A 24652-nucleotide genomic window follows, 5' to 3' on the forward strand; every position below is an offset into this window, starting at 1 on the left:
CTCAGAAACCAAGGCAAAGAAATGGGAGGCTTGGGCTCAATAGCTAGCAAGCGACAGAGCCAGCGCAAGAGCTGGCCTATAACCACACCGCTCAGGTCCATGGGAGTGGTGACTTTGTCAAACTTATCCATTGCTGCACCCAGGGGTGTGCAGGGAAATTGCCGAGCAACTGGCCCTCCAAGAAGAAAACTCTCTTTTGTAGCATTTGCTGATTTACATGTGTAAATCCTCCCGCAATGGCTGATTTCAAGATGCCGAAGAGATCTGTTTTCTCTAGTGGATAGGAGTGGGCTGGGGCACGCCATTGTTTATAACTTAGCTCCTAGGAAGATACCTGACCCAGGTGCTACCTGGCACACAGGAGTTACTCAATGCTCATTTTTAAACGAATGAGTGAATGAATGAATAAGACAAAATGAAAGAAAACCAGTCTGACACTCATTAAAAACTGTTCTGTGGATATCCTTGGTCCCAGGAATGTAGGGAGGGGATGCTCTCAGAAATCATGGGCAGAACCATGGGACTCATTTCTCTTTCAGCCTATCTAGGGTTTCCATGAGGACAGTCTACTGAGAAGTAGGATGCCTGGGTTCTACTACTTGGGATCATATAAAATTTGCATATGGCTTTCAACTATATGGTTTTAAAGATAGATGATAGATAGATATAGATAGATAGATGATAGATAGATAGATAGATAGATAGATAGATAGATAGATAGATAGAAAGATATTCTACACTGGGGAGGGTATGAGGAAATGTTCACTCTCATCCTTTGTTGGTGGGAGAATAAAATAAGAAAATACTTTTGGAAGGTAATTGGGCAGAATCTATCAAAATTGAAAATGCAGATATACTTTCCCATCGTAATCCCATTTCTAAAAATCTCTCCTACAGAAACACCATTAAGCAAATTTGTATTTGAAAGGATATTCACTAGAGCATTGATCCAAAGAGTTAGAAATTAGAGTTGGGACTGATTAAAGAAACAATGATGCCATGACACTTTGCAGTCATGAGGAGAATGGGGTAGATCTATATGTACTGATATAGAAGTAAGAGCCTGATATATTGTTAATGAGAAGACAATTCAACGTGTGAATATTTTGTTTAGGATTGTTTTTAGGGAACACACAGAAATGGATTTGTCATAATCCGTGGACAGGACCTACAATGACTGTGGGTCAACTGTATATACGCTTTGGGAATATACACATATATATGGATTTAAGTTTATACGTACATAGAAAAATACTTAGAAGAATATAAGCCAATCTCCTAACAGAAGCCACCTATTAGGAGGCCCAAGGAAGAATTTTACTTTCTGTTTTAACAAATAGAGATCCTGAATTGCCAGCCTTACTCCTGCACCCCACGCAGTATTACCATTACAGCTTTCATCATGAAAACCCATCCAGTAAAGTCAGGACAGAAAACACCCTCGACCCAGTGGCCTAGGACTTTACTGAGTGCTTTTGATGAAAGGCAGCAGACCCCAGAGTCCAGCGAGGAAGAAAAGGAACTGGGGGCCAAGTGCCTGGTCAGATCCAGCTCTGCCACTTCCTGGAGGGGGAGTTTGTGCTGGTCCTCCTTCCCTATGCCTCCCCTGACTCATCTATGAGATGGACACATTACAACGCATAGGTCAGAGTCATCCCAATGTCCACGTTGGTAAACACTGGGATAGTGCCTGCATGGGCAAGTGCCGTCAAAGTGAAGTGTGTGTATCATCGCCATCATCACCTTCATCATCATCACCACCACCATCATCATCACCTTCATCATCATCACCACCACCATCATCATCACCATCATCACCGTCATCACCATCATCACCACCACCATCATCATCGCCGTCACAATCACCATCATCACCACCAGCATTATGTTCTAGACACAATGTACAGGCAAGCATTAGGAGCAAACACAAAATAGCAGGAGGTGTGCTAGCTTATTTGTTGGATTCATATGTAATGTGGGCAATGGGCACGTATGACTGAATTCATAGTTCATATTCATCATCTTTTCATGCACACCGTAATCTTAATTCACAAGACTGTGTCTTATTGCATCACATGTACTTGCTGGAATTTATAAATTCAGCTTTAGGAACTTATAATAATAAATGAGAGTTGAATCTGGCTAGGGAAACAAAATCCCCTACCGTTAGTTTGTCATGAACTCAGAGTTTCACATAGAAATTTTCTTCCTGATATTCTGGATGCCTACCTTGATGTTACAGATAGGTTGATGATGTTTTTCTTTCTTTTCTTTTTTCCCAAAATGGCACTTCATTTCTAGTATTCTCTATTTGAGACTGAAAAAGTCTTTTAAAAACAACTCTGGGGCTTCCCTGGTGGCGCAGTGGTTGAGAGTCCGCCTGCCGATGCAGGGGACGCGGGTTCGTGCCCCGGTCCGGGAAGATCCCACATGCCGCGGAGTGGCTAGGCCCGTGAACCATGGCCGCTGAGCCTGCGCGTCCGGAGCCTGTGCTCCGCAATGGGAGAGGCCACAACAGTGAGAGGCCCGCGTACCGCAAAAAACAAACAAACTAAAAAAAACCAAAAAAACCTGAAGTTTTAAATGAAATAGGCTTTTTTAAAAAATATATCAAATGTGAGCACAAATGATATTGTTCCAGGAGATTACAAAAATAAAATAGAGTGAAAAAGTTAAAAAACAATTTCCCAGCAGTGCAATGATCCCAGCAATGAAGTGCCCAATAAAGGCAGCAAATCAGCTGAGCCGAGATGCAAAACAAGCTACCACTCTGAAGGGACATTCCCTGCAGACACACAGAGATGGCCCTGCCCCAGAGTGGGCCCAGGACCCCCGGGAGCAGGGTGGGCCTGTGCAACCAGGCAGGGTCACTCAGGGGACTGGACCTGCTGGGCTTCCAGGCCTGCCTCCAGCCTGGACCATCCTCAGGCCCAGCTCACCTCTCTGCTGCCTGTTCACCTTTGTCAGGGGGCTCCAAGGCTCCTGTCCCCATAGCACCGTACACTGCCTGTCAACACTGAGTGGGAGACTGCAAAATGATCCAAAGGAATCTGTGATGCAGCAAGTTGGAGGAACACAGCTCCAAGGTGGTCAATTCCGAAATCACCTCCCTCCTGAAAGCACAAAGCCACACTACCCTTCTAGAACAGGGCAAGGCAGACTCCCTCTGCATCACTTCTAGAGGATTCCTGTCATCTCCCAAAAGGGGGTTCCCAAGGAGTGCTTAAGGTGCTACCAATCTTAAAAGACTCCTGAAAGTAACGGCTTCACCTGGCCCTTTGTTAATAACATCAGTGCCTCAACCAACCTCCACTGGCCTGTGATGAAGCTGAGAAGCATCCAGCCCCGTAGCTGTTTTTAGACAGCGCGAAGCACAGAGGGGCCTCGGCACGGACCTCGTGGCCTGCGGGGAAGTGACAGCCCTGCATCAGGGCTGAGTCTCTAATATGAGATGTTCCCACTGTCACTTTGGGGAGGCCTGATCTCGCCTCCTTGGTGATCACATCCCACTTACGAAAGGCCCAGCCACCTGCCCTCCCCCGACTGAAGGAAGCCCATGAAACGAAACGACTTCTGTTTTCCCGACTCTCATCCCTTCCGAAGCCCGGGCATCTATTCTTCCCTCCAGTCGACATACATAACTCCCCATGACAATAACGGGATGTGCATGTGTACCGAGGGGGGCATAGAATTTTTATCTCTGTAAAAATGGTACGAGCGTGGTACAAGCAAAGTTTTTGTTTTCTTCCCAAGGCTTTTACTTGGGGAGATATATTGCTCATGTGCTTGTGGGTTTTTCCTTCTTTTTAATTTTAAATCGAGATTATGAACATATTTTATGCAGGTTAATATATTCTTTTCATGCAAAATTTAACTGAAACCAGTGCTAGCACACTTAACGACAACAAGAGAAATTCTTCAGCTTATTATAAACATCCTTCAAGAAACCTGAAATGCGTGTCCTCTGGAAATAATTTTGCTGGGATTTGGGTTATTATTAAAATCCTCTCAGAATTCTACCACTAGAATAGAATTGTGTCTAATGTGTCTCAAAGCCCTTTTCTGCTACCGATCAGAGAAAAACCCTTTTTGGTCTTGCAAGTACACTGTCGATAGTGAAAACTGAACTGGAAGAGGGGGCTTCTTTCCTGACACCAGGCAAACACTCAATAGGGCTGGCATCTCAGTCCTGGGCTGACCACTGGGTGCAAGGCCCACTCCTAAGACAGGTTCCCTTCAACTATGATGGAATGAACCTCATCCCTCTGTTTTAAGTGCTCTGATCTTTCAGATTCCATGAGAGGAGGCAGGTTTACTGCAGACTTTAAACTCAAGGGAATCCCAGACAAGCAGGTTTTGGTCACACATTCCCTACGTGTCAGGATTCTCTACCTGTGACTGTGAGAGGTCCTAGGAGATCACAGGACAGGGCTACACACAGCTGAGACGGGGATGAGCTATCCAGGAAAGGTTTACAGGAATGAAAGAGAGTCACAATACCCTTTAGAAGTAGATTCTCATGTTTAATTCTCTCTTTGTGGATAAATAAGAAAACCCACCATTCTCCCAAGTGGGCTGAACAGTCTCACTAAAATGTAAATACAACTGTCTCCGGAGGTGGCCGGGGATGACTCTGTCCCGCCAGCCATGACCTAACCGGAGCTGGCTACTGTTTTTGAAGTTACTTAGAGCTACACTTTTTAAGCTTTAATGTTCACCAGATTCATCTGGAACCTCACTGAATTGCAGATTCTAACTCAGTAAGTCTAGGGTGGGGCCTGAGCTTCCATGTTTCCAGCAAGCTCCCAGGCAATGCCCAGGCTGCTGGTCCGTGGACCTCACGTTGAGCAGTGAGGACTTAGAGCTCCAAACTCAGATCTCTGCCCTCAATTGTTCATTCATTCCACACAGTCTGCAGATCCCAGGTCCCCCACTGGGGACAGAGTGATGGGCAGGTTCTCGATGACTTTAAAACTAATGCTAATCAAAATTTAAAACCTCTGGGCATCAAAGGACATAGCAACAAAGTGCAAAGGCAACCTACAGAATGGGTGAAAATACTTGCAAATTGTATATCCCAAAGGGGTTAATATCCAGAATATATACAGAACTTCTATAAACACAACAACAAAAAACGAGCAATCTGATTTTTAAATGGGGGAAAGACTTGAACAGACATTTCTCCAAAGAAGATATACAAATGGCCAACAGGCACATGAAAAGATGCTCAACATCACTCATCATTATGGAAATGCAAATCAAAACCACAATGAGATACCATCTCACACGCATTAGGCTGGCTACTATATTAAAAAACAAAACAGAAAATAACAAGTGTCGGTAAGGATATAGAGAAACAGAACCCTTGTGCACTGTTGGTGGGAATGTAAAATCATGCAGCCACTATGGAAAAGAGTATAGCAGTTCCTCAAAAAATTAAACAGAGAACTACCATGTGATCCAGGGATTCTACTTCTAGGTACATATCCAAAATATTTGAATGCAGGGACTCAAAGAGATATTTGTACATCCATATTCATAGCAGTATTATTCATTGGCTTGTCATTTTCACCTGGAGTCTGAGGGTCTGCAGGGAGTTGGCATGTGCAGTTGAGATGAGGGAGATGGAGCCTACAAAGCACCTAGCAGAGGGGTTGGCACACAGTAGGTGCTCAGTAAATGAGGGTTCTCGCTTTTTGCCAATGAGTCAGTGGAGGTGGCAGGCAGGTTGTTTCCTTGGGGTGAGCGTGTGTCAGTATCACTCTGGAAAGAGCGGCTGGGTGACTGAGGGGCTCTGTGGCCTGTGACCACTCCAGGAAGCATGCTTTTATGGATTTTGTGGCAAAATGCAACAATTACGGAATTAAACACCTAAACTGGTACCAGACCCCAAAGAAAAGATGTTGCCAAATTATTTTCTAAATTACCCACTAAGGCCTGTGTGAGTCAACAAGTAGCTATTGACTTTAGTTTCAGCTACCATCAAGACTTACTGATTTGAGAGAGAAATATTGACCAAATTGAGACCAAGGTCAATGCTGGCCTCCTGGGAAAATAAATCTTAATATTAACCAAAAACTGCAGACGCTAGGCCTGGTATTTTGACTCTAAACTGCTGGTCAGACAGAGGTCCACTCAAAGTCAGCTCTTTACTTCACTGTGTATTGTTATAGGTGCAAACTGGTCTCCAAATTGACTCGTTTCTGGAAAATTTGATATAAAAATTTCAAGCTTTTTCATATCTTAAAAGATCAAAGGACAATTGGTACTTAAGAACTGTCATGGGTGATATTTCCATAAAACAAAGAATCCATTTTGAAGTGCAGATAAGTGCCCCAACTTACTTTCTGTGAAAATTAAGAATTTCCTATGTTGACTCTCCATCCAGAGGGGCATACCAGCTCAAACAAACAAACAAAAACTCAACCGTAAAAACTTGCAATTAAGACCAGTTATTTTTGAAAATGCTGTTGAATCTACTTTGTTTATAAGTGGCCCCAAATTGCTTAAGGCAAACTGCTTTTATAGCTGTGGACTCAAAAAAGTTGTCCATTCAACGCTGCTGACACTGCCCCATCTACTGGGTCAGCAGCACCGTCTCCATGGGACATGAAACACTAGGCCCCGTGGGTTGTAGGAACTCACTTTTCTGAAATAGAGTGTTTGCGTGTCCTCACAGGCAAATCTGGGAGTGGGGGGACTTATTGTGAGATGACATGCAAAATATGTCCATGTGGTCCATGACACGCAAACTGCAAATATGATGACATGCAAAAAGTGCTTTTTCTTATATATCCCTGGGATATATCAATGGAATGTCAATAAAGAGCGGTTTGGGTTGTTACCAGGGGTAAAAGATTGGATTAGAAACGACAGGCCCTAAGCAACTTAGAATGTAAGATGGGGGAAATTTACAAAGTATAATCATTCTTGAGGTTGTTGATAAATATCAGGATTAAGAATAAAAGATCTGGAAAAGATACACACACGCACACACAGATGTGCAGTGATACGGACAGCTGGGAGAGAGTGAGCTCAGACTATCTGGGGAAACTGACCTCAATGGATGGGATGAAGGATGCTCCGAGGAAAGCTGATAGTTTTAGCCTTTGTGTTCAATTGAGTTTCCCAAAGTCTACTGAATGACCAGAAATCTATTAAAATCAGCAAAAACTCCGCTGCTACATTTGAGGACAAGACAGTGTAGTCAACAGAGCAGAACGGATAAGGAATTTTTGATGATATGAACCTGATGGAATCACACTGTATGAAAAGCCCTTCAGGACCCACAACTCACTGCAGGCAAAAGGAGGCTTTCTTTGGAAAACAGAGGAAGCATCCTGTCTAGGAGAACAGCAGAAACCTGGGCACAGAATAGGAAGGTCAGGGGCAAGGCTGAGCCATGAGAGGATGTCAGAATCATGCACAGAGATCCAGGTTCCACTCTGAGACAAAGGCTTCAATTAAGCTGGTTAAAACCTTACACTCTGGCTTCAGAAGGACAAAGGTTCAAGTCCTGACTGCATCCCACAAGCTGCATGACCTTGGGTTAGTCGTCCATCTGTCACCTTACCGACTCCGAGTCTCACTGTGTCCATCTATAAAAGCACAATGACAGAACCTACTCCACAAAGCTGGGGTGCAAAATCACACATCCCCATCCTGTTGGACACTGCTCTGGTGTGGAGAACACAGCAGTGACCAGAGCAGACAACCTCCCTGCCTTCATGGACCTTGCATTCTGAGAAGAGAAAGACAGGTAATAGATACAAGTAGAAGTACGTCAGGATGCCTCTCATGGGGAGTTCCTTCAGAGGGTGGGTGGTGTTTTATATAGAGTTTCAGGAAGGCTTCTCCACTGAGTTGATATTTGAATAGAGACCCTAGGGCGTGAGTAATAAGCCACAGACATAGCCTGGGGAGGACGGTCCAGGCATATAAGACAACAGAAGCCCTACCAGAACATGCTTGGTATGTTTAAGGACTAGCGAGGAAGACAGAATGATGGGAGGGGAACGAGAAAGGGGGACTGTGGTAAAAATGATGTCAAAGAGGTCATGGGGGCTAGATCATTATAGGGCTGCGCTGTCCAATATGGTAACCAATAGCCAAATGTGACTATTAAGCTCTTGAACTGTGGTTCTGAAATGAGATGTGCAGGAAGCATGACATACACACTGGATTTTGAAGGCTTAGCAGAACAATACGCATTAAAATATTTCATTAATAACTTTATACTGGTTATATGTTTAAATGATAATATTTTGATATATTGGGTTAAATAAGCCATACTATGAAAATTGGTTTCACCTGTTTGTTTTTACGTCTTTAATGTGGTTACCGGAAAATCTAAATTACATGTGGCTTGCATGATATAAGGCATTAGAGGCCACAGTAATGAGCATGGCATTTATGCTGAGCAATATGGGAAGTAAACAGAAATGCACACAAACTGTTTAGCATATTTCCCAGAACAGAGCGGAAAATGTTTAGGAAACTAGAATTCCATTCACAGACAAACTACTCAAATGTAAAGGCAAATATATTTAGCGGGGAAGACACTGGATTCAAGAAAAAGTAATAACAGAACGAATAAAAGTTAAGTTTCAATAATTGTTTGGAATGTAGTGATGACGTATAATGAAACTGGCAAGCAGCAATTATGGAAGTATGAAACATAAAGTTAAATAAAAAAGAATCTGACAAAAAAGAATGACAGATAAAATTGGATCCATTCCTAAATTCCAAGTGGATCAGAGGAAAACAGGCAAAAAAAAAAAGGAAACCATGTAAGTATTTCACTGTAGCCATCCTGGTAGCTGTGAACTGGGTTTCTGCTTCTAACCTCCATTTCCATGACACCAATGAGATTAAATACTTTTCATGTGCTGACTGGCTATCTGTATGTCTTCTCTGGTGAAGTACACGTTTAAGACTTCTGCCTATTTTTTTGTAGTGTTGCCTTTTTCTTTTTTATTGATTTGTAGGTGTTCACAAATGCTAGGTAAGAATCCTTCACCAAATATACACGTGGCAGGTACACTCCCCATAGGTGGCTTCCCTTTTCATTCTTGTACTGATATCTTTCATCAGAATAGATCTTCTAAATTTTAATGTAATCCGAAGTTTTCAATCTTTTCCTTTATGGCTCATACATTACACGTCTTGTTTAAAAATCTTTGCTTGCCCTGACCTTATGTAGATAAGCTAATTTTAGGAAGTTTTATTTTAACCTTTCTTACTTAAGTGTATGAACCTTCTCTAATTAATTTGTGTGTGTGTGGTGTGAAGTCCAGGTTATGGATCATTGTTTTTCATGTGGAGCTCCTACAGACCCATCACTGTGTACTAAAAATATAATCCTTTCTTCACTGCACTGCAATGTCACGTTTGTCATAAAATCAAGTGACAATACATATGTAGGTATGTTTGGGGCTCTTTATTATGTTCCTTTGGTTTATTTGTCTATTCTTGTGCTAATACCATTACTTACTATACAGCTTAATTACTATGGCTTTAATATAAATCTTGTGAATTGGTATATAAATTCTTCACTTTGTTCTTTTCCTTCAAGATTATCTTGGCCCTCTGCAAGGTCAAGATAATCTTATTATCTTACATACACATTTTAGGATTGGGTTGCCAGTTTCTCTGCCTCTCTCCCTTTCTCTCTTTCACACACAAATACACAGCTGCTGAACAAAATTGGCAACAAAATAATAAAAATACGATTACGAACTTAAAAGAAATTAAATCTTCATGCATCCATACTGATATAAAGAAATTGGTGAATAAGTCAATGAGGAAAGGGATCCAGCTCTTCCTTACAGAAGAATTTCAAGTAGTAAATGGAGATGGATTGAGGAAAACAGAAAATCACCATCGGTTCACCATAGTAATAAGTGCTGCAAGCAAAATCCACGGATGAATGCTAAAGTGAGTAGACAAAAGTTCAAGGAAAAACAGGCTATTTGCACAGGCTTGATGTGTCTCCCCTAAAATACCTATTAATTACTGTGGTGGTCTTCATATGTGTCCACAAAGTCTCTGAGACCCCTCCCTGAATTCTGGAGGTTCAGCTTCACTCTCCTCCCCTTGAGTGTGACCTGGACTTAATAACTGGCTTCTAACAAATAAAGTATGGAGAGGGAAAAATAGTGACTCTATACTGAAGGAACCTGGTAGACCCACCTTCACCAAGTGGTCACGGTCAACATCATAGCACGTTCGCCCGCTCCATGGGACGCTATGAGAAAGGCATATCTCCTCTGTGTTGTTCTTCCCTTAAATCCATAGCCTCATTTCTAATCATCAGAAAACCTCAGAGAAACCCAAATCAAGAGACATTGTAAAAAATGCAGCTACTACTCTTTAAAAGTGTCAAGGCTGTAGAAGCAGACAGACGGAGGCGCTGGCCCTGATTGGAGGAGACTAAGGAGACAAGACCACGAAATGCGATGTGACAGCCTGGATGGGATCCTGCACCAGAAAAAGAACATTCGTGGAAAAACTGCTGAAATCTGATCCAAGTCTGGAGTGCAGTTAATGGCAATGTGCTGATGGTAACTTCTTAGTTTTGACAAATACACCATGGCTATGTGAGAAGTTAACCTTAGGAGAAGCTGGGCGAAGGGTAGACAGGAACTCTCTGTACCATCTTTCTAACTCTTCCGTAAAACTGAAGTTGTTTTAAAATTAAAAGTATAACATGTTTTCTGGAAAGTTCTTCAGCAATCTCTTCAGAGTGGTTATCAAGACAAGTTTATAAAAGCTGGTCCACTTTCTATTTTATACCCTTCTGAGTGTGATTTTTTCCCTTCTTTTCAAAAAAGGAGCATTGATAATGAAAAGTAATTCCATTTGGATTTTTAAAAAGCCACTCTGTGGGAACTAGCTATGGAGAAAAGCTGACCCAAGAAGAGAGAATGCCTTTGCTTGGGAACAAAGCCCCAAGAACGTGGAGCATGTTTTCAGTCAATAAAGGTAATCCTTGGACCAGCGTTGTGTTTAGGGCTTGAGGGGACAACACGGAGACTGTGGTTACTCACCAGGGCGACTTTCCTTTGTGGTTTCAGCAGCTTCGGTTTATGGAACGGGGCAGCGATGGGAGCTGTGGAAGCACATCAAAGGTTTAGTTTGCAATTCCTCCCAGGACTCTTAAAACCCACATATCACGAGCACCACGGACAGAGAGCCTCGGACATAGGGCTACTTCCTGTCCTCACGGAGGAACTCTAGTTTCTGATCCAGGGAACAGCTGGACTGGTGCCCCTCGGGGGAGGGTGATCCTCTCCTAACCTTTGGATACGTCATCCTCTCCTCTCAACAAGGTCAACAAAACCACAGCATAAAACACTGCCAGCTACAAAGAGGTCAGATGTGCAGGTGAGAACCCGGTGCACTTGGTAAAGGCTGAGGCTGGGACCCTCCCTGGGGCTTCCTCCTAGTTGCATGCTAACGCTGACAGCGGTGACCTTTGACCCTCACAGCTGCCCTGGGAGGTCAGCAGGGAGGGTCTTATTGTCCCCATCTAACAGAGGAGGAAACCGAGGCTCTTCTTCTAACATCATGTAACTACCTAGTATTTAGATGAATTGGGACTTGAATTCAAAGCCAGGCTCAACCACGTGGCTCTCTGAGTCTCATTTTCTTCTTTCGTAAAGTAGGGCACCACCTGTGCTGACTGAATGAGGTGATACAGCAGTACAATGCCTGGCGCAGAGCAGGGACAGCTCCCTTCCCTCCCCAGATCCACAAGTGTCATGCCTCGCAGGACGCTCACGCCTCCCAGCCCCTTCTGTCCACCCAGTATACGTACAGTCTCAGCACCACTGCCTTCCACCACAGGGCGCAAAGGGTGCCAAGGGGCCATCCTGGGAAGCCCCAGTTGAGGGATAAAATGGATCCTGTCTTGTTCTTAAATTATTCACCTGGGCAACCCTTGTATTCCTAACTGTATATCAAATCCTTTGATGTATGACCTTCTCCTAAATTGGCCACAGTTATTTTAGGAACGATCTATAAACAGTTTTACTTCTCACCTCAGGAAATGTCCATCTTCCTCATTTATGTTGCTCTAAGTCGTAATTGGAATCAAGTAATAACCCTCGTTTTAATCCCCAGAACAAATCCAAAATAAATTACACACCTGGTTTTTATCTTTAGGAAAATCATAGAGCCTTCTTTCCCTTAAATGAACCAAGAGGATGCTGACACCCCCTTGGTCCACCCTGCTACGTGCAGAGAATGTTAGTACTTCAAAGGGAAATACACTGTGGAATAGTCTGTAGAGGTTGACCCCCGCTAAAGCCATGCACGTCCAATGGCAATGCCCCCAGCCCACCTCAGGGACGGGGCTCAGTTATGACCAGAATCTAGGTGGGGTTCTCCAGACCATATAATCAGGGATGTCACATCCTCCACCTGCCTACTCTCCTGTCCTGATCTCACATCAGACCCCAGGTGCTCTCCACATGGATGACTGCTGGCTGGCTTCCTACCTTTGGCAGGGACTGCGGGAGGAATGTCAGCTTTTTCCTTCCGCCTCTTGCCCTTCTTGGGCTGCAGTGGGACCAAGCTGGTCACGCTGGTGACAGTCTCCCCTGAGCTGGAGAAGAAAAAGGTCCTGGTGAAGGCAAAGGCAGGCTTGTTCCGGGGAAAGGAAAAGGAAGCAATAGTTACCGGGTACCCCGTGTACCTGTGTGTAAGGTAGGGTACTCTTAGAGCCGGACTGGGATCACTCTGTGCCTATCTCCAGGGATGGCTGGAGGTCTGGTACTGACCCTTGGCTAAGGATGATGAGTTGAGCTAGTTAGGGATTTGTAACATGCTGTGTAAAGTTCTAAAATCTCTGGAGAGACCCAGGGCCGGCTTGCCTACATTGTTTTGGGGTGTATAGATTGTTTGTATAGATTGTTTACACCTGGTCAATGGGTTTACACAGTCTGGCTTGGTTACATCACCAGGAGGATATTAAGATATCACTAAAAACTTCTCCTTGAGCTCCCCTAAAACCAACGCTCCTTGCACACATCTTTGTGGCTCACAATCCAGAGACAGAGCAGCACCTGTGCAAGTGAGAAGGGACCCTGGGGAGTTGCAGCTGGGAGTCCCTAGGGCCCCCCATGATTGTTCACACTTTCTCCTCCTGCTGTAAAGACTTTAAGTTAAAGACTGAGTTAGCCCTCAGGAGTGTTGTGAGTGTTTTCAATTATCTGGGTGGTTACCTGTGTAATCACTGTAGTATCAGACTCTATGTGTTACCGTTATAACCCAAAGTAATAGGTAAGCCTTACATTACAGGTAACAAAACCAAGATTCAAAGATGCTAAGTGACTTGCTCTAAGTGACACTGTTTGTAAGCAGACAACACGAAAGCTGCAAACCCAGACTGGCCTGATGTGAAACCTGTTCTCCTTGCTACCTGTGGGGTGGAGTCCAAACACTTCCTTGAATGGTCATCGTCTTATTTCAAATGCATCCTATGGCTCCAGCAACTCAGAGGGCAGCTTCTTTTAGAATCTCTTGTCCTCAGGCACATATTCCAGCCAGGTAGGTACAGTTACCAAGAGAGGCTTGGTAACTCCCTTGATCTCCCTAATACAAAGGATTTCTAGAAATCCATAAGATATGACCTAATAGTCAAAATGAATGAAGGTGGTAAACAGTTTTCACACAAGAGGAAAGGCTCGTACCTAGGAAAACATGCTAAAACTTCCTCAAGAAAAAGCCAAATTAAAATGTACTGCACTTTCTTTCTGCACATATCAGAATGGCAACAACCAAACTGAAGGCAAAGCACTCTTTTGGCAAGGGTGTGAGGAATCAGGCACTCAGAAGTATAGCTGGTACAAGTGTAAACCCTTCCTGATGGAGGGTAATTCGGCAATCAGGATCACAGGCGCTGTCAGAATTACAGAGGCTTATACTCTGTGACCCAGCAATTTCACTTCTGGGAATTTATTCTGTAGATATCCTTGCATGGGTATGAAATGTACATATAAGTCATTATAGTCCTGTTGGTAATAGCAATAGATTAGAAACAACCCAACTGTCCATCAGCGGGGGACTGGTTAAGGAAATTATGGTGAATCCACAAATCCACACACGGGGTCCTTTGTAACTGTAATGAGGGATGAGGAAGCTATTTATACAGGGATAAGAAAAGACACATTGTTAAGTGAAAAAGCTAGGTATTGGACAATGTGTAAAATGTGTCATTTCTTTTGTATAAAAATACAGAAAAATAATATATATTAGTATTTATGTACACAAATAGAGAAACTTTGGAAATATTCACAAGAATTTAAAAATAGTGGTTCCTTAAAATGGGGGTGCTGAGGAAATAAACAAAAGGAAGATTGGACAAGGAGAATTATTTATTATTATTATAATTACATATTACATAACATAATAATAATAATATAATTAATAATTATATTATATAATATATTATTATATAATAATATGAATTATTATTACATATATGTTTAAATTAATTATTTAACTTTAAATTTTAATTATTAAATCATGTGATTGTATAATCTTTGAAAAACAGTAAATTAAACACTAATAAATATTTACATATATTTAATAAAAGAAAACAGACTATTCTAATATAGTCCTGGAGTTTTAAAAATAAACAAAGACTGAGTCACGTTGTGGGGAAATTTCCAAGAATGCAGTTCACACTGAGAGTCCCCAAAGACAGCTTATTTTTATTGGGAACAGAAATTCTAACTGGCCATGGCTTTAGAGTACAGGGTCAACTGTGTAAATGTACAAATAGCTAAAAGGGATGTGTGTTTACAAAACTCTGGCCACAAAGAGAAAACAAGGGATCAGAAACCCTCAGAACTGTTTAAATACACAACCACACATACAGCTTCATTTCCTAGCTTTTTAAACTCTTGAAATGTTTATTTTTTCTTTCCATTATAAATTAATGCACGTTCATGTTTTAAAATGGTAATTACAAGCATGGAGACGAAAGAAAATAAGTCTATCGTAACCAAAACATGATCTTCATAAATATTTCCAGCCTTTTTCCTCTTCCTTGTTTTATTTTTTTAAAAAGACTTTATTTTTTAGAGCAGTTCTATGTTCACAACAAAATTGAGCAAAAGATACAGAGATTTTCCATAGACCCCTGACCACCCCCATTATGAACATTTCCACCAGAGGGGTACATTTGTTTTAATTGATGAAACTACCTTGACACACATCATCACCCAAAGTCCACAGTTTACATTAGGGTTCACTCTTGGTGTTGTACATTTTATGGGTTTGGACAAATTTATAATGTAGCCATTACTGTAGTATCATACAGAATAGCTTCCATGCCCTAAAATTCCTCTGTGCTCTTCCTGTTCATCCCTCCCTCCCCCACCTCTGGCAACCACTGATCTATTAACTGTCTCCACAGCTTTGCCTTTCCCAGAATGTCAGATATAGTTTGAATCATACAGTATGGAGCCTTTTCAGATTGGCTTCATTAACTTAGAAATATGCAGTTAAGTTTTCTCCATGTCTTTTCATAGCTTGATAGCTCATTTCTTTTTAATGTTGAATAATATTCCATTGTCTGGATGTACCAGGGTTTATTTATTCATTCATCTACTGAAGGACATCTTTTTTGCTCCCAAGTTTTGGAGATTATGACTAAAGCTGCTGTCAACATCCGTGTGCAGGCTTTTTGCGGACATAAGTTTCAACTCTTCCTTGGTTCTTATACATTGTCTTTTTAAAAATAATATTGGGGCTTCCCTGGTGGCGCAGTGGTTGAGAGTCCGCCTGCCGATGCAGGGGACACGGGTTCGTGCTCCGGTCTGGGAAGATCCACATGCCGCGGAGCGGCTAGGCCCGTGAGCCATGGCCGCTGAGCCTGCGCGTCCGGAGCCTGTGCTCCGCAACGGGAGAGGCCACAACAGTGAGAGGCCCGCGTACCGCAAAAAAAAAAAAATAATAATAATAATATTGTATTACAATTTTGCATCCTTCTTTTTACTTAATCTACACTTTCCATATTGTCACATCCTCCCACTATTCCAGTGAGAAGACATGCCCACAGTTTACTTAGCCTTCCCCTGACATCTAAACATCTAATTTGTTTCCCAGTTTGATATACAAATAACATTGCTATAAATATATTTGTGCATAATGGTTTTCCATTCTTAGACTTCTGTTTTTGGATTCTTAGACCTGGAAATGCTAGTTCACAGAGGAGGATCATTTTAAAGGTTATTCAATACCCACTGTCAAAAAAAAAAAAAATACCCACTGTCAAAATGATTTCCAACAAGTTAGTGCTACTTTATAGCCTCTTGGTCAATGGATGAGGGCATTTATCTTTTCATCCTTTTTAACATCAGATTTATCAGTTTAAAAAATTTCTCACTTAATGAAGAAAAATGTGATATCTCCCTTTACTTGCATTTCTTTGCTTGCTAGGAGGAACATGTCCCGCGTTTGTCTGTGTTTCCTTATTTATGAATGATGTATGGACACCTTCTGCTGTTATTTATTAGGACTGTGAGCCATTCTTATAGATTTGGCATCTTTGACATCAACCTGACATGCTTATTGCAAACATTTCCCTACTTTTGAATTTTGCCTTTTTGTTAAATGCGTGGTCATTTGTTTTTGCTAAAATCGTTTGATAGTTTCTTTTTGTCTATTGCCTCTGAGTTGGGATTATCTTCCCCAGTTGCACCTCACACCCTACAAAATCAAATAATATTCCCCCTTCCTCTTCTCTTTTTTTGGCTTTAATTCTTTAGCTCTTTAATATAAAATGAAAATTTTGAGACATCATAAACGTAGGCCATTATGCCCAGGGCTTTCAGTAAGCTGAAAAAAGATCTGCTTTGTCATCACCATTCTCCTTGAAAACAGTAAAACTGCACTAAACTAAATTTAGTTCTACTTCATACCTCAATCATGAGCACTCAGATACAATGAGTCACCACAGTGACATACGATAGACAGCGATTCCCTCAGAATCTTACGTCTTGCGTTGAGCCAGCAGGGCTGGTAGGAATTTTTGACAAAGTCCGTCTTATGATTCACTTACGAGAAAAGTTATTCTATATCTTGGGTTGCAACAGGACTGTATTTTGTGTCTGACACAAGGGAGTGGGCATTGTGGGAGCCAGTCAAACCAAGGAAGATAGAAAATAGGCTGGAAACTCCAGCTAAATTACAGAGCTGTGTGATCGGAAAAAGGTGCTATTTGTGGGGAACAGGGCTGTTTTTCTGGCTCCAACAAGGGTGGGGCAGGAGGCGCACATGTGGGACCCTTGTTGTGACATGTACAAAGTTCCGGCCTGGCCGCCTCTCATAGGAGTCTCTGTCCCACAAAGACTAGGCACCTCTGCTCCGTGGCACGTAGTGGCTGGATCTAGCAAACGGGCACTGGACAGGGGCAGAAAGCCTGCACTAAATTTGCTTCCACTCTGACTAGAGAGGTGATACAGGACAAGTCACTCACTTCCCTGGGCCGCATCCCCCAACCTGTAAGATGGGAAGATGTACCCTTGCTATCTATCTCACGGGGTCATAGTTAGGGTCAGATAAGAAAGCTCAGCCTAAATTAGATGGGGCATGAAATGGCTAAACAGCATGGATCCTCATCTCCAGCGTGTAGATGCAGTAGCGGGGTAGGGGCATGTCATGGTGTTACCCAGGGAAAACAATTTTGCTACTTGGGTATCTCACGATGCCATGTCTTGGCCCTGAGGGGAAGCACAAACTTCAACTTAAAGCTTGATCAGAAAATCTTTCTGCCGAGAGAGCACAGTGCACCCTCCTAGAGCCACAGACGTAGCAGTGCTGTACAAGTGCCAAGCAGGACAGAGCAGGCGAGCAGGGCGTAGAGAAAGGCTGAACCCCTGAGCAATGGGTGGCCACTCCAGGACACTAGGTAAAGCAGGCAACCTGGATTTTACCAGGCACTGAACAAATTGTGAGCAAGCATATTTTGCAGAAGCTAAAGTTAATAAGAGCTATGTCTGTCTACCCTATGCAAAGCACTGTGAAAAGTGCCCGATATCCATAATCTCTGACCCGCCCAGATGGGAAAATTAAGCCTCAGAGAGGTCCAGGCAGGAGATCTGGGATCTGATCCGGGTGGACCTGCTTCCTTGGCCCTGAAGCAAGGACTCTGAGCCCAGCCCAGACAACAGAGAACAAGAGAACTAGGGAAGGAAGAAGGCCAATCAAGCCAGATCTACAATGGCTGCTCTAGGCTTAAACCCGCTCCCCAAAAAGGTACCGGAAGGCGATATCAGCATTCCACTGCACTTTTAGTCTATACTAAATCCAGGACTGTTACAGCTGCTCAAAGCCCTGCCCCGGTGGGAGGAAGAGAGGCCAGCCTGAGTGCTAGGGTCCCGGAGGCAGGAGCAGTGACTGGTGCCCAAGACCAAGGGCCATCCTGGCCCAAGATTGGGCAGAGAAGGAGGGGAGCACATGCCTGTCCCTGGGATTGTCTGAAATAAACAATATCAGCTGCCCAAAGGGAGGTGGGTGTGGCCAGGCCAGCCATGTGGAAATTCTGTGCCTCTACAACTAAGTGTGTCTGGGAGCAGAAAAAAAAAAACAATAGTATAAACTGAGATGACCCCATCAAGGAACATTTTTTAAATGAAGAACCAAACACCCAGGCACACCTTGCTTTCATAAGTGAATGTGAGCTCAAAGCGCCCTCATACCGAACCACAGCGCCTGTGCATAAGGAGTGCCACCCCTCCATCAAATACCTGCCTCACTGGGATACACCAGAGGAGCAGTTAACTGTTCCCACCGAGGAGCATTCAGACACCCAACCTTCATCCCCCAGGTGCCTGGTGTTTCCCTGGATCCAGGACAAGCTTTGTGCCTCCACATATGAACTATGCCCCTTTGGGGTCTGTTCAATCCCGTTTCCGGCTGAATGAGCAGAGGATCCTCATCCTGGCATAAAGCTGTCCGTCACATACTGCAGAAGGATTCAGTGTGGCCTGAACTGGGATGGCTGGGATGCCAAAGTGTGGTCTGTCGGGCAAAAGATCCCGACCCAGAAAGCCCTCCACGAGCAGGGCTGAGGAAGATGTGCCAATCTGGCCCTGCCAGCATCCTTCTGGGCCTGCCCTCCCTGAACCCTTCCCGCTCCCACACCAGCTTTGAAAGTCAGTGTTTCCGTTGATTCGTTTCACCTTCCGAGGTGTCCATGTGCTTCCTTTCCTCCAGCATGCACACCTCAGTTCAGACCGTGAGAACTCACCAGGACCCCCAGAGGGCTTCTTCCTCAGTTCCTCTCCGAGCAGCTCCAGGCTGCCTTTCCAAGACTGCCCGCAACACACTCATCACCCTATAACCTTGTACCTTGCAAGGTCAAGTGTGGAATCTTGCAGGAGGAACGCAGGTCTCAACAACTATGTTAGCATCTCACTGTCGTTTACAATGACAGGTCCCCCGTCCAAGGTAGCTGCCATTGATAAAGGCCAAGGACTAGTGCAAATAGGGCGAATTTCCTGACATCTCGCTCTAGGCTTTTGGAAGTGTGCCACGGGCTTTCCTTGCCACACGAGGTCAATCAACAGCACGTGCCGAGGAGCTGCGTACAAGTTACAGAACTTCACTTTCGAGGCAGACGAATGGCGCCTCCCTTGAGATGACTCTTTCTCATAAATGAGTAACACGTGTCAAGCACGTAGAACTGCATCTGGTACGTTGTGTCACCCATGACTATCTTACCAGCATTATGATCATCATTATTATGGAACCTGCTCTCCGAGTCCTTGAGTGGGGACTGGACGGCCATGGCAGGCTTCCCAGGAACCTGGGCCAGAGCGGGCGCACCTAGAAAGGACCTGCAGACCCCGGGGGTCCTGATGTGTTACTTTCTGCTGCTTTCATCCTACGTATGGCGTTTTTGCACGCATTTTGTGAAGAACACCAGGATAAAAGCCGCTCCTTCGTGAGGCAGTTGCCAAGGCACCTCCCTGTCCACAGCCTCCCCGTGGCCTTTCATCATAAATGGTTTACACGACCTCAGAGGTTCTGCCGGGCCTCCCCGTGAGAGCTCGTCCTTCCTGGTCCCTGCCAGTTTCACAGAGTCTGCACAAAGGCTTGGAGGTGGTTTAGTCTGTAAGTTTGAAATCTCTGAACACTAACTGGTAAGGTCAGCAGGTGCTTCCTTAATATTGGGTGGGCCAAAAAGTGCCTTCAGTTTTGTAAGTAAAAATAAAAGACACATTTTTCACTTTCACCAAGAACTTTAGTGAAAAACGTATTCACCCTTTTGTTCCACTACCTTCTGCCATTTTTCAGGCAACTTCATGATTCCATCTTCCCAGAACTTTTTTTTTCTTAACATCCTTATTGGAGTATAATTGCTTTACAGTGTTGTGTTCATTTCTGCTGTATAACAGAGTGAATCAGCTGTACGTATACATATATCCCCATATCCCCTCCCTCTTGTGCGTCCCTCCCACCCTCCCTATCCCAACCCGCTAGGTGGTCACAAAGCACCGAGCTGATCTCCCTGTGCTATGCGGCTGCTTCCCACTAGCTATCTATTTTACGTTTGGTACTGTATGTAGGTCCATGCCACTCTCTCACTTTGTCCCAGCTTACCCTTCCCCCTCCCCGGGTCCTCAAGTCCATTCTCTACATCTGCATCTTTATTCCTGTTCTGCCCCTAGGTCCATCAGAACTTTTTTTTTCCTTAGATTCCATATATGTTAGCATACAGTATTTGTTTTTCTCTTTCTGACTTACTTCACTCTGTATGACAGACTCTAGGTCCATCCACCTCACTACAAATAACTCAATTTCATTTCTTTTTATGGCTGAGTAATATTCCATTGTATATATGTGCCACATCTTCTTTATCCATTCATCTGTAGATGGACACTTAGGTTGCTTCCATGTCCTGGCTATTGTAAATAGTGCTGCAATGAACATTGTGGTACATGTCTCTTTTTGAATTATGGTTTTCTCAAAACTTTTTATCTTTCTGAGCAAAAAACTGTCCCAGGTGCCTTTTACAGTCTTCCAGGGAATTGAAATTTTTTCCATTAAGATAATTTTGTAAAGTAAATGGAAACCCGAAGGTGCAATGTCTGGTGAATACAGCAGATGAATCAGAACTTCCCAGCCAAGCTGTAACAGTTTTTGCCTGGTCACCAAAGAAACATGCGGTCTTGCATTATCCTGATGGAAGATTATGCGTTTTCTGTTGACTAATTCTGGTTGCTTTTCGTCGAGTGCCGCTTTCAGTTGGTCTAATTGGGAGCAGTACTTGTTGGAAATAATCGTTTGGTTTTCTGGAAGGAGCTCATAATAGAGGACTCCCTTCCAATCCCACCATATACACAACATCACCTTCTTTGGATGAAGACCGGCCTTAGGTGTGGTTGGCAGTGGTTCATTTCGCTTGCCCCGTGATCTCATCAGTTCCACCTTGTTGTACAGCATCCACTTTTCATTGCCTGTTACAATTTGTTTGAAAAACAGAACGTTTTCATGATGTTTCAGTGGAGAATCGAATGTGGAAATATGGTCAGGAAGGTTTTTTCCCTTAACTTACGTGGAACCCAAACATCAAAGCGATTCACATAACCCAGCTGGTGTAAATGATTTTCAACCCTTGATTTGGATATGTTGAGTACGTCGGCTGTCTCCCACGTGGTATAATGTTGATTGTTCTTAATTATTGTTTTGATTTGATCGCTATCAACGTCAGCTGGTCTACCTGACCGTGGAGCATCGTCCAGCGAGAAATCTCCAGCACGAAACTTCACAAACCACGTTTGACACGTTCGCTCAGTCACAGCACCTTCCCCATACACTGCACAGATCTTTTTGTGCATTTCGGTTGCGTTCTTACCTTTCTTGAAATAATAAAGTGTAATATGCCAAAAATGTTGCTTTTTTTCTTCCAACTTCAATATTAAAAAGGCTACACAAAAATCCACCAATTTTGATGTCTTTTTTTAAATGCACGCTGATATGACAGCTGTCACATACGATCTAACAAAATTGTCTCGAATGAAGTTAAAGACAACTAAGTGCTACTAGTGCCATCTTACGGAAAAAACCGAACGAACCTTTTGGGCCACCCAAAATTTAGCAGTTCTATGTAGTGTTGGTCTTAGGTCATAAGAATAAAAGCAAGGAGAGGTCCCTGGGGTTACCTGCTCAGCATCCACTCCCTGCCCCCTAGGGCTGAAGGTACATGTTTGGGTGGCACTGACCCCCACCCCCTGCTTGGCACAGTTTTATCCTCTGGCCTTAGTGCTTGGTTCAGGTTGGTCCCATAACAGTGAGTTCAGTTGTGTTTGCTCATTAGGAAGCAAGATGGCTCCTTCATGAGGCCAGGGGTGAAAGCACGTGCTGCCACCGTTCCCTTCCCAAGGGGAGCTGGCCTGGCCTGAGGACACATCAAAGCCTGGAGGCAGCACTGCCCAGAGAAGGGCTGGGAGCAGACACCACTGCCCTAAGGACCCTGTGCCCCCCGGAGCAAAGCCCACCCACTGCAGCATCCCCGGTCAGGTGAGCCAGCCAAGTCCCTTCCTGGGTAAGACCATCTGAGCTGGCTTTTCTGTTACCTGGAATCAAAACGTCCGTAAATAGTAGAGAGGGCTAGCTCTTCATCTAAGAGTTGGCAGTTTTATTCATGTTCTTGATCTGGGGAGAGTAATTTGTACCTTGCAGGGTTTTTATGAGGATCAGAAGTAAATCCCATAAAGTGTTCAGCTGCAGGGGTACACGGGCGCTCCCTGAGTAACTATGAGGAATTAGTCCACAGCCGGTATTATCTCACTGAATCCTCACAACGACCCTGAGCCACAGGGACAAAGGCAGGTTTGTGCCCATTTTGTGGAGAGTGAAATATTCCCAGAGAAGCTGAGTGACTGGCACAAGCTGCTGAGTGGCACAGCTCAAACTGACACTAAAACCAGGTAGATGTTTGTCACGTTATTCCAGGAATAACAACCGGGTCCCATCACACAGGCCTGTCCTCCTCATGCCTGCCTCTGCCTAGGGCTCTGGAAGGAGGGAGCTGAGCCTGAGCCCTGGGGTGGGGCGAGGATAAGACTGCACAGCAGTGATGTTGGGGATGCAGGAGGAAGGTCAGGAGACACACACCCAAGTCTGCCATCCCTGCCCTCGCCCCCTTGCTTGCTCAGCTGAATGCGGACAGAGGCTCAGACACCCACAAATCGATGCCTATGACCAGAGGGATGCACTTTTCAAAGTCAAGGGATGCAGGGAAGCTGCAGCCACCCCCAGCATTGATAGCCAAACCCTTCCCGCTTCTCCTTCCATTGCCTTAACATTTCTGCAGCATCTACTTCTTGTTCATTTGTGTGAATGCCAACACCAAAGCTCTCACAGTCAGATCCAAGCTTCCCAGCACACCTATGCTAGTGTGTGAGTCCTGGAGCCAGGTGGCCTGGGCTGGCAGTCCTCGCTGTTCTTCCTCTCACTGGCCAGGAGACCTCACCAACATCGACACTTTTTGTATTGGTTTCTCATCTGTAGCATGGAGATAATCACAGCACCCACTCACGGGGTTGTTGTGAGGCGGGAAGAAGACGGTGTGTGTCCCATGCTTAGCACTGTGCCAGGGCACGACATTTAATAACAGTGTGGCTCCGTTACTGTTATTACTATGATGACTGCCATCCCCTGGCATCTGGCCCTGCCACCAACTCCAGCCTCACCTCCCTGCTGCTCTGCCCTGAATCTCCAGGGTTCCTCACCTCCATGGACTAAATTCCTTCATCTGCTGTGCTTTTCTCTCCCCAGGTCTGTGTGCTGCCCTCCCCCAACCCTCTTCTCCTGTAATGCTCTAACTCACCCTTCAAGACTTGGCCTAGATTTCACCCCCAGGAAGCCTTCCCTACCACCCACAGATCCCTGGGACAGGGTTAGGAGCACCTCCTCTGGGTGTCCGTGACAGCTCCGTGGGCATCCCACGGGTGCTGCCACGGTCTTGTTTCTCTGGGTCTCCTACTAGAAGCAGACCTCAGGGCGTGGGATGTGTGTCATTTCATCCTTGTTCTATGGGCCTTACAAGCTTACAGAAGAATCAATCGTAAGTACTGACTGAATAATAACAGAACCATTTGCATAGAGCTCACCATTTACCTGTTGGAAGCACTTTATACAGACTAACTCATGAAATCCTCCCAACACACTATATGCTAGGACAATTATTGCCCTCATATTATCAGAGAGGTTGAAAAATTAGCTAAAGGCACACAGCAATCAGTGGCAGAGCCCAGATGTGAACTGAGGCAGCCTGGCCACAGAATCTTTAACCATCACAGCAGATTGCCTTTCACAGAAGGAATAAATGTTTTATAACACTGCTACTATTCAATATTATACAAATGAAGCAAGTAGCTACATATCTTAGTTTTGAGCATATATCTTCATATTCTCTCTTTGAAATCACATCTCTGCCTTCCCTCTAAATCCTGAACAAATCACTTATTAAATCCCATACTTCGACTGTGGGAGTATCTTTAAAAATCTCTGATGGTTCAGAAAAGACTGAAAAATGCTTTAAACTAAGCTCTCAAAGTACAGTAAAACTGTGCCTGTAATTTATCCAACATGTAAACAGTCTATGGCCCTGACTCTTTATCCTTGAGAAAGT

General features: G+C 44.1%; 1 protein-coding gene across 1 annotated transcript in view; it reads right to left on the bottom strand.

Annotated features, from left to right (window-relative positions):
• VSTM4 (V-set and transmembrane domain containing 4) overlaps nucleotides 1-24652 on the bottom strand; it is a 79758-nt gene that overhangs the window by 13533 nt on the left and 41573 nt on the right. Inside the window, exons 5-6 of the mRNA XM_024739082.1 lie at nucleotides 12501-12607; nucleotides 11049-11110 (exon numbers count right to left, since the gene is read on the bottom strand). Of these exons, the coding sequence (XP_024594850.1) occupies nucleotides 11049-11110; nucleotides 12501-12607 (169 nt within the window). The remainder of the gene's footprint in view (nucleotides 1-11048; nucleotides 11111-12500; nucleotides 12608-24652) is intronic.

Source organism: Neophocaena asiaeorientalis, unplaced genomic scaffold, assembly GCF_003031525.2.
Source record: "Neophocaena asiaeorientalis asiaeorientalis breed wild unplaced genomic scaffold, Neophocaena_asiaeorientalis_V1.1 scaffold202, whole genome shotgun sequence".
NCBI lineage: Eukaryota > Metazoa > Chordata > Mammalia > Artiodactyla > Phocoenidae > Neophocaena > Neophocaena asiaeorientalis.